The sequence below is a fragment of the Notothenia rossii genome (assembly GCF_949606895.1).
Source record: "Notothenia rossii genome assembly, chromosome: 12".
NCBI classification, from domain to species: Eukaryota; Metazoa; Chordata; class Actinopteri; order Perciformes; family Nototheniidae; genus Notothenia; species Notothenia rossii.
Genome location: NC_136911.1, coordinates 24077678 through 24087932, shown reverse-complemented (window position 1 = coordinate 24087932; position 10255 = coordinate 24077678). Strand labels below are relative to the sequence as shown.

The following is a 10255-nucleotide window of genomic DNA, read 5'->3' as shown; positions in this document are numbered from 1 at the left end:
CGCTCCCGCAGGTACAGGAGGAAATGCATTTAATATTAATTATGACACTTAATAATATTTCCTATATTTCCTCTGCTCCTACATTAACATGTGTTAGACTCACAATACATCATGGGTTCATCACGAGTCTCTTGAAGTAACAATTAAACTGTTTTTTGGGTTTTAATTCTCAAACAATGCTGAATGTATTTGAGTGTTTAGTTAAACTGTGAAAAAGGTCTGGAAACTTAAAACGATCATGTTATGTGATAAATACATGTTTATAATATTGTTATTTATGTGTAAATATTAGACTTTGCCACCCAAAAATTAACACTGACTCAATGAAAATATATTGACGTTGTGATTTATTGACAAAACAAAGTACATCCAGTTCGAGATATAAAGCGTTAGAAGTGGAAGGTGAAAATAAATCCTACTTTTAATTAAAAAATCATCAAAAACTCAGAGAAACATTTAGTGATTGACATGTCCCGCCTCTGCCGTCAGTTGATTGGACTAAAACCGTCCTCCTGCTCTCTGATTGGCTCGTCAAACTCCCGCTCTGCGTGCCAGCTGCTTTGGGAACAACAACAGAGAGAACTGTTAAAAAAGATGATTTAATTTCAATGAATACGTGAAATGGATGCAGAGTGAGCTCCATCATGACCTAATGATATAAAGGGTTCATTGTTGCTGTTACCAGGTCTCTTTGGCAGATTGCAACTTTTCAATTGCTTGTTTTCTAACATTTTGATCGATGCTCTAAATAAGAGAAAAAAAGCACAAACATAGATTTTTTGTTGCTATTTTGTGTTTGGATTATTTTATAAACCTGGAATTTGTCTTTCAATTAAAGAACATTTAGAACTTTGCAGATTTGACTGTGTCTTCATCTCTGAAAGTTGAACAATTGATTGACTTCGGGGGATGTAGACACACATTGGAGTATAAAAGCGTAACACACCGTCCTCTGTGTCGTCTCGTTAAATGAGAGTGGATTCCTGACCGACCTGAGCGAAGCGTTTTCTGACTGCAGATAATCCTCCACACAAACAAAGTGCTGAGTCTCCTTTTGTCCAGAGTCGCTCAGATTAACGCTCTGATCCCGGCGTTCAGTTTGCATTCAGCTGACTAACACCTCTGAGTACTGAGGCATCATCAGGGGGTCAATCAGCTGACTAACACCTCTGAGTACTGAGGCATCACCAGGGGGTCAATCAGCTGACTAACACCTCTGAGTACTCTGAGGCCTCACCAGGGGGTCAATCAGCTGACTAACACCTCTGAGTACTCTGAGGCCTCACCAGGGGGTCAATCAGCTGACTAACACCTCTGAGTACTGAGGCATCACCAGGGGGTCAATCAGCTGACTAACACCTCTGAGTACTGAGGCATCACCAGGGGGTCAATCAGCTGACTAACACCTCTGAGTAGCGAGGCATCACCAGGGGGTCAATCAGCTGACTAACACCTCTGAGTACTGAGGCCTCACCAGGGGGTCAATCAGCTGACTAACACCTCTGAGTACTCTGAGGCCTCACCAGGGGGTCAATCAGCTGACTAACACCTCTGAGTACTCTGAGGCATCACCAGGGGGTCAATCAGCTGACTAACACCTCTGAGTACTCTGAGGCCTCACCAGGGGGTCAATCAGCTGACTAACACCTCTGAGTACTGAGGCCTCACCAGGGGGTCAATCAGCTGACTAACACCTCTGAGTACTGAGGCCTCACCAGGGGGTCAATCAGCTGACTAACACCTCTGAGTACTCTGAGGCCTCACCAGGGGGTCGTTCAGCTGACTAACACCTCTGAGTACTCTGAGGCCTCACCAGGGGGTCGTCCAGCTGACTAACACCTCTGAGTACTCTGAGGCCTCACCAGGGGGTCGTTCAGCTGACTAACACCTCTGAGTACTCTGAGGCCTCACCAGGGGGTCAATCAGCTGACTAACACCTCTGAGTACTCTGAGGCCTCACCAGGGGGTCAATCAGCTGACTAACACCTCTGAGTACTCTGAGGCCTCACCAGGGGGTCAATCAGCTGACTAACACCTCTGAGTACTCTGAGGCCTCACCAGGGGGTCAATCAGCTGACTAACACCTCTGAGTACTGAGGCCTCACCAGGGGGTCGTCCTGTTAGGAGGGTCTAAATCCATTCAAAGCTGAAAGAACTGATACAAATAAATATTTTTTAAACACATAATGAGTAAAATGATAAATCTTGACCGGATCAAATGTGTCAATTTAGGATTTAGAAATATTTTATTGATCTCCACTTCGAGTATATTCCTCTTACTCTTCCTCGTGGTCCTCCTCCTCCTCCTCCTCCTCGCTGTGGAAGTCGTGCTCCTCCTCGCTGATGTTGGCCTCTTGATATTGTTGGTATTCGGCCACCAGGTCGTTCATGTTGCTCTCGGCCTCCGTGAACTCCATCTCGTCCATCCCCTCCCCGGTGAACCAGTGGAGGAACGCTTTCCTGCGAAACATCGCCGAAAACTGCTCAGAAATCCTCTTGAAAATCTCCTGGATCGCCGTGCTGTTCCCGATGAACGTGGACGCCATTTTGAGTCCTCGAGGCGCGATGTCGCACACGGCCACCTTTAATTTAGAAAGAGATCATTTAAGGGCTGTATAATACACAGCTAAAACAGTGAGCTCTCCACACCTGGATGAAAAACAGCTGCAGAGAGACAAAAAGTATACACATTTTGCATCCTATAACATCTTGCGTTAATTAGCATTAATTAGCACGTTAGTGTGTGTGTGTTAGTATGTGGACAATAGTTTAAAAATTGCATTGCTGATTAGGACAGTTTTGGAGTGGTTTCGGGGGTTATTGAGGATGTTGAGTCCATTTATGACATTTTCAGGATGAGAGATGGTTTGAATACAAAAAATGTCATATTTGTACTTCCAGGAACTGGTTTGGGCTCAAAACTACACAATGGACTCAACCTCCTCAATCACCCCCAAAACCACTCCTAAATTTACTAAATCGACCAAGCCATTTTGTAACTGTTGTCAGCATATGCTAATGAACGCTAAGTGATGCTAATCAATGCTAATTTATGCTTATTAACGCTAATTGATGCACATTAACGCGAATTGGTGCTAATTGATGCTAATCAACGCTAATTGATGCTTATTAACCGCAATTAACACAACGTATGCAGGTTAGCATCTTAAATCGTGTGTAAAACAGTCTTATTATTATTAGTCAATTTGTTGAAAATGTTAGAAACAAAACAAACAATAATCATAATTATAACAAAATATTAGCACCTTGACGTTGTTGGGGATCCACTCCACGAAGAGGCTGCTGTTTTTGTTCTGGATGTTCAGCATCTGCTCGTCGACCTCCTTCATGGACATCTTCCCTCTAAAGATGGCCGCCACCGTCAGATATCTCCCGTGCCGAGGATCGCACGCCGCCATCATGTTTCTGGCGTCAAACATCTGTGCGGTGAGTTCAGGGACCGTTAGCGCTCGGTACTGCTGGCTCCCACGAGACGTTAGCGGCGCGAAACCCGGCATGAAGAAGTGCATTCTGGGAAACGGTACCATGTTGACGGCTAGTTTTCGTAGGTCTGCGTTCAATTGGCCGGGAAATCTTAACGAAGTTGTCACTCCGCTCATTGTCGCGGAAACTAAGTGGTTTAAATCTCCGTAAGTCGGCGTCGTTAGCTTTAGCGTCCGGAAGCAGATGTCGTACAACGCCTCGTTGTCGATGCAGTACGTCTCGTCTGTGTTTTCAACCAGCTGGTGCACAGAGAGGGTGGCGTTGTAGGGCTCCACCACCGTGTCAGACACCTGGGGAATGAGTCAGCATTATGAGTCTTAAACTGGGACATGAGTTAGCATCATGAGTTAGCATCATGACTTAGCATCATGAGTTAGCATCATGAGTTAGCATCATGACTTAGCATCATGAGTTAGCATCATGACTTAGCATCATGACTTAGCATCATGAGTTAGCATCATGAGTTAGCATCATGAGTTAGCATCATGAGTTAGCATCATGACTTAGCATCATGACTTAGCATCATGAGTTAGCATCATGAGTTAGCATCATGACTTAGCATCATGAGTTAGCATCATGACTTAGCATCATGAGTTAGCATCATGACTTAGCATCATGAGTTAGCATCATGAGTTAGCATCATGACTTAGCATCATGACTTAGCATCATGACTTAGCATCATGAGTTAGCATCATGAGTTAGCATCATGACTTAGCATCATGAGTTAGCATCATGATTTAGCATCATGAGTTAGCATCATGAGTTAGCATCATGATTTAGCATCATGAGTTAGCATCATGAGTTAGCATCATGAGTTAGCATCATGAGTTAGCATCATGACTTAGCATCATGACTTAGCATCATGAGTTAGCATCATGAGTTAGCATCATGATTTAGCATCATGAGTTAGCATCATGAGTTAGCATCATGAGTTAGCATCATGATTTAGCATCATGAGTTAGCATCATGAGTTAGCATCATGAGTTAGCATCATGATTTAGCATCATGACTTAGCATCATGAGTTAGCATCATGAGTTAGCATCATGAGTTAGCATCATGAGTTAGCATCATGACTTAGCATCATGAGTGAGCATTATGAGTTAGCATCATGAGTTAGCATCATGAGTTAGCATTATGAGTTAGCATCATGACTTAGCATCATGAGTTAGCATCATGAGTTAGCATCATGAGTTAGCATCATGACTTAGCATCATGACTTAGCATCATGAGTTAGCATCATGACTTAGCATCATGACTTAGCATCATGAGTGAGCATCATGAGTGAGCATCATGAGTGAGCATCATGAGTTAGCATCATGAGTTAGCATCATGACTTAGCATCATGACTTAGCATCATGACTTAGCATCATGAGTTAGCATCATGAGTTAGCATCATGAGTTAGCATCATGACTTAGCATCATGAGTTAGCATCATGAGTTAGCATCATGACTTAGCATCATGAGTTAGCATCATGACTTAGCATCATGACTTAGCATCATGAGTTAGCATCATGATTTAGCATCATGAGTTAGCATCATGAGTTAGCATCATGAGTTAGCATCATGAGTTAGCATCATGACTTAGCATCATGAGTTAGCATCATGACTTAGCATCATGAGTTAGCATCATGATTTAGCATCATGAGTTAGCATCATGAGTTAGCATCATGAGTTAGCATCATGAGTTAGCATCATGACTTAGCATCATAAGTTAGCATCATGAGTTAGCATCATGAATTATCATCATGATTTAGCATCATGACTTAGCATCATGAGTTAGCATCATGAGTTAGCATCATGAGTTAGCATCATGACTTAGCATCATGACTTAGCATCATGAGTGAGCATCATGAGTTAGCATCATGAGTTAGCATCATGAGTTAGCATTATGAGTTAGCATCATGACTTAGCATCATGAGTTAGCATCATGAGTTAGCATCATGACTTAGCATCATGAGTTAGCATCATGAGTGAGCATCATGACTTAGCATCATGAGTGAGCATTATGAGTTAGCATCATGAGTTAGCATCATGAGTTAGCATCATGACTTAGCATCATGAGTTAGCATCATGACTTAGCATCATGAGTTAGCATCATGAGTTAGCATCATGACTTAGCATCATGACTTAGCATCATGAGTTAGCATCATGACTTAGCATCATGACTTAGCATCATGAGTTAGCATCATGAGTTAGCATCATGAGTTAGCATCATGACTTAGCATCATGACTTAGCATCATGAGTTAGCATCATGACTTAGCATCATGAGTTAGCATCATGACTTAGCATCATGAGTTAGCATCATGAGTTAGCATCATGACTTAGCATCATGACTTAGCATCATGAGTTAGCATCATGAGTTAGCATCATGAGTTAGCATCATGACTTAGCATCATGAGTTAGCATCATGACTTAGCATCATGAGTTAGCATCATGAGTCCTAAAACCCTGACAAGAAATAAGTCAGCATTTTAGCCTAAGTTTTTAAAATCTGAAAATGTCATATAAAGACCGAAAGAATCATAAAAAATAAAGGAAACGTCAGAAATAAAAACACGAAATTCAGATTTTTTTCAACACATTACATTTTTTCTAAACGCAGACGACTCAGAAAGACGTGACTCGTGTAATAATGAGATGACGCACCTTGGGAGAGGGCATGACGCTGAAGGTGTTCATGATCCGGTCCGGATACTCCTCCCTGATTTTACTGATCAGCAGCGTTCCCATCCCCGACCCCGTGCCCCCCCCCAGGGAATGGGTTAGCTGGAAGCCCTGCGCAGAGAACCATTCATTCCCATCACAGGAACATCACGAACATACATTTGTATTTATTTATTGTTGTTGTTTATTTTCTCCTCACCTGTAAACAATCACAGCTCTCGCTCTCTTTCCTCACGATGTCCAGCACTGAGTCCACTAGCTCCGCCCCCTCCGTGTAGTGACCTTTGGCCCAATTATTCCCCGCCCCCGTCTGACCTGCAGCGGCCAATCAGAGCGCAGGAAATCACAACCACATTTCTCATCATTCTGTTATGTTTAGTCGTTAGTTTGTGTTTATTATGTGTTTTGCTGCTCTTTGTTTGTTTCCTCTCTGAAGCTATTCTTGTGTTTTTAACCCTCTTGTTTTTGTTTGTGAATCAGGTGTTTGTTTGTGAATCAGGTGTTTGTTTGTGAATCAGGTGTTTGTTTGTGAATCAGGTGTTTGTTTGTGAATCAGGTGTTTGTTTGTGAATCAGATGTTTGTTTGTGAATCAGGTGTTTGTTTGTGAATCAGGTGTTTGTTTGTGAATCAGATGTTTGTTTGTGAATCAGGTGTTTGTTTGTGAATCAGGTGTTTGTTTGTGAATCAGGTGTTTGTTTGTGAATCAGATGTTTGTTTGTGAATCAGGTGTTTGTTTGTGAATCAGATGTTTGTTTGTGAATCAGGTGTTTGTTTGTGAATCAGGTGTTTGTTTGTGAATCAGATGTTTGTTTGTGAATCAGGTGTTTGTTTGTGAATCAGGTGTTTGTTTGTGAATCAGGTGTTTGTTTGTGAATCAGATGTTTGTTTGTGAATCAGGTGTTTGTTTGTGAATCAGGTGTTTGTTTGTGAATCAGATGTTTGTTTGTTTACCGAAGATGAAGTTGTCCGGTTTGAAGAGTTGTCCGAAGGCTCCGGAGCGAACGCTGTCCATGGTTCCTGGTTCCAGATCCACCAGCACAGCGCGGGGGACGTATTTAAGTGCTGCACACACAGAGGAGGAGAGGGACTTCGGACTATGGAAGGAACTCATCTAGAACATTCCAATTTAGGAGATTTTTATTTTGTTCATTTTATCTCAATTTCCCCCAAAAAAACAAATATCTGTTTTTTAAATATTCTAATTATTTTATTTTGTATACTATTCTATTTTGTTGTATGACCTACTATTTCTCAATATATATCACACACACACACACACACACACACACACACACACACACACACACACACACACACACACACACACACACACACACACACACACACACACATACACACACTTTACTCACAGGAAGCCTCGTTGTAGTAAACGTTAATTCGGTCGAGTTGAAGAGACGAATCTCCAACGAAACATCCTGACGGATCAATACCGTGTTCATCACTGATCACCTCCCAAAACTGAGGAAGAGGAGGAGGAGGAGGAGGAGGAGGAGGAGGAGGAGGAGGAGGAGGAGGAGGAAGAGGAGGAGGAGGAGGAGGAGGAGGAGGAGGAGGAGGAGGAGGAGGAGGGGGGGACCATTTGGTAAAAAGATGCATAAATAAAAACATAAGAATTGAAGTGAGGTCAAATCCTCTTAGTCCTCACATTATAATGAATACAGACACAATACATATATTTATTTGATTTTGATCCAACGTTTGTTTTCCTTTATTTTAAGATGGGAAATCCAGATTTACAAATATGGAAACTTTTGAATTTAAAATAAAATGATGTTGTTTTTGTCCATGTGAGCATTTCACAGGGTTTGAAGGCGAAGTCGTTCCAGAGCAGATTAACCACAAACTGTTAAATACAAAAACATGTTTAAAATAATGATGTATTATTTGTTTACCTTCGTCCCGATCTGGTTCCCGCACTGCCCGGCCTGAAGGTGAACGATTTCCCTCATCTTCTTCTCCTTCTTTATTTAATATTATTTAATATATACTTCTTCTTCTCTCTCTCTGTGGAGCTCAGTCAGTCCTCCTGCAGCATGGAGCCAGTGTGCGACAGTTAAACATGTCCCCCTTCAGCAGACCCCCCCCCTCACATAAAGTCTGTTGGACTCAGCAGAAAACCTCTCTTTGTTCAGATTCCTCCCGTTGATAGAAGTCACTGGTGCATGGGGGGTTTTATTGTATTTCCACATATATTAACTTTTTTAATTTGTAATGCTAATTTATTTCAATTTCAGAAATATTTTAGATTGTTTATTTCTTGTCTTAATTTCTCTGATGTACATTGCCTTTATGCTGCAGCAACGCAAAAACAAAATACATTAAAAACATGTATAATAATAATAATTGTAATATTTAAAAAAGAGTTAAAAAATAATAAGATATTTGGCATTATTTGGGGTAAAAATGTCATACAACAAAATACAATTACATTAAAAAATATTATAATAATAATTGGAATATTTAAAAAACTAGTTTAAACAATGTAAAATATTTGGGATTGTTTGGGGTAAAATTCAGATTAAATCAGTAAAATAAAATAAATAAAACTCCTACATTTGTATTCTGGATGTGTTCCTTCCACTAGTCTGAAACAAAGGAAGATTACCAGCTACACATCTTTAAAGTGTTCCAGTGTGTTGAAGCCCCTCCCCTCTCCTCTGTGTGTGAAAGGAACGTTTTGGGGTCATTTGAGGAAAAGAGGGAATATATTATAATAGAACAAGATGGACTATATTGAGAAAAAGCAGGTTATATAAAAACATACAATAGAAGTCAAAATTAAAAATTAAATAATTTGAATATTAAAAATTAAATTGTTAAAAAAGTTATGAATATTTGGGGGGTTTTGGGCAGAAATTGAGGAGATAAAGGTGGAATATATTGAGAAAAAGTATGTCATACAACAAAATAAAATTACATTAAAAAATATTATTATAATAATTGGAATATTTAAAAAAATTGTTTAAAAAATGTAAAGTATTTGGGATTTTTTCGGGTAAAATTGAGACAAAATTAGTCAAATAATTGTTTTTAAAACTCCTACATTAGGATTCTGGATGTGTTCCTTCCACTAGTCTGAAACAAAGGATGATTGCATCTTTAAGTATTCCTGTACATTAGAAACCTCCTATTATCCTCCTCAGAAATTAATCAAATACAGAGTAAATGGATCTAATAACACTGTAACGTCTTATTAATATAGGCAGACACGAGCTCCTCTGGGACTAGAGATCATATTATTTAAATTATTCCTGAAGTACTTTCACTATTGCATTGATTTCTCCAACATGTATTACGTTTGAATCTCAACACATGAGCTCCAAAGCAACTAAATCACATGTAGTCGAGTAGAAAGTGTATTATTTACCTCTGAGTTGAAGGAGTAGAAGCAGCAGACGCAGAAATAAGGAAGTAATGGAGTAATCCGTTAATGTATCCTCCGCTGGTTTGAGTTTCCCAGTAAAACTAAAGCAGCGTTTTACCAGTCGAGTCTTTAACTGTGCGGTGTGTTCAGGGACCATGTGCTGATCTGAGGTCAGCTGTTAGTGTCACTTTACACCGAGTTATCAAACAGGAATCCTTCAGAGAACATCTGCTGCTCCGGCTGTCTGAGGGGAACTCTGATCAGTCATAACAAGTTAATACAATATAACATGTCATTCAAAGGATATGAAATGATCCCCGTCTCTTTTCTACAAACCAGTACCTTTATCAGAATCAGAACCAGGTTTATTACCAAGTAGGTTCTCCATGTGTGGAGTTTTGAGGCGTACACAAACACAGTTAAAGAAAATGAAAGGTAAGAAAAGGACCAAAGAATGTAAAAACTAATATTTAAAACTATTAAAAAAAACAACTATTATTACAGTAACATTTTGAGAAATATTTACATTAAATATAGACATACCAAAATAAAATTACGTACAATATAGTGTGACAAAATATTAGGAATAATAAGTAAAATATGTGTATTTTTTCAAAAAAAATGTTAAGCTTTGGTTAGAGTTTGGTTTAAGTTTAATATCAATTTTTATTTCCATTTTATTCTTGTTTGTAACATTTC

At 39.8% G+C, this 10255-nt stretch overlaps 1 protein-coding gene across 2 annotated transcripts; it reads right to left on the bottom strand.

Moving 5' to 3' along the window:
* Positions 1 to 330: 330 nt before the first annotated feature.
* LOC307026588 (tubulin beta-5 chain) lies at positions 331 to 10007 on the bottom strand. 2 transcript variants are annotated; one of them, XM_079662108.1, is made up of 9 exons: positions 9560 to 10007; positions 8085 to 8218; positions 7542 to 7650; positions 7123 to 7233; positions 6370 to 6485; positions 6153 to 6281; positions 3267 to 3794; positions 2281 to 2582; positions 331 to 558 (listed from the first exon to the last, which is right to left on the bottom strand). In XM_079662108.1, the coding sequence occupies exons 2-9, from the start codon at positions 8139 to 8141 to the stop codon at positions 486 to 488; spliced, it is 1425 nt and encodes a 474-aa protein (XP_079518234.1). In that variant the 5' UTR covers positions 8142 to 8218; positions 9560 to 10007; the 3' UTR covers positions 331 to 485. The 2 variants fall into 2 exon arrangements, with proteins under 2 accessions (XP_079518234.1, XP_079518235.1); XM_079662109.1 differs by having other exon boundaries at positions 331 to 555.
* Between the last annotated feature and the right edge of the window lie 248 nt (positions 10008 to 10255).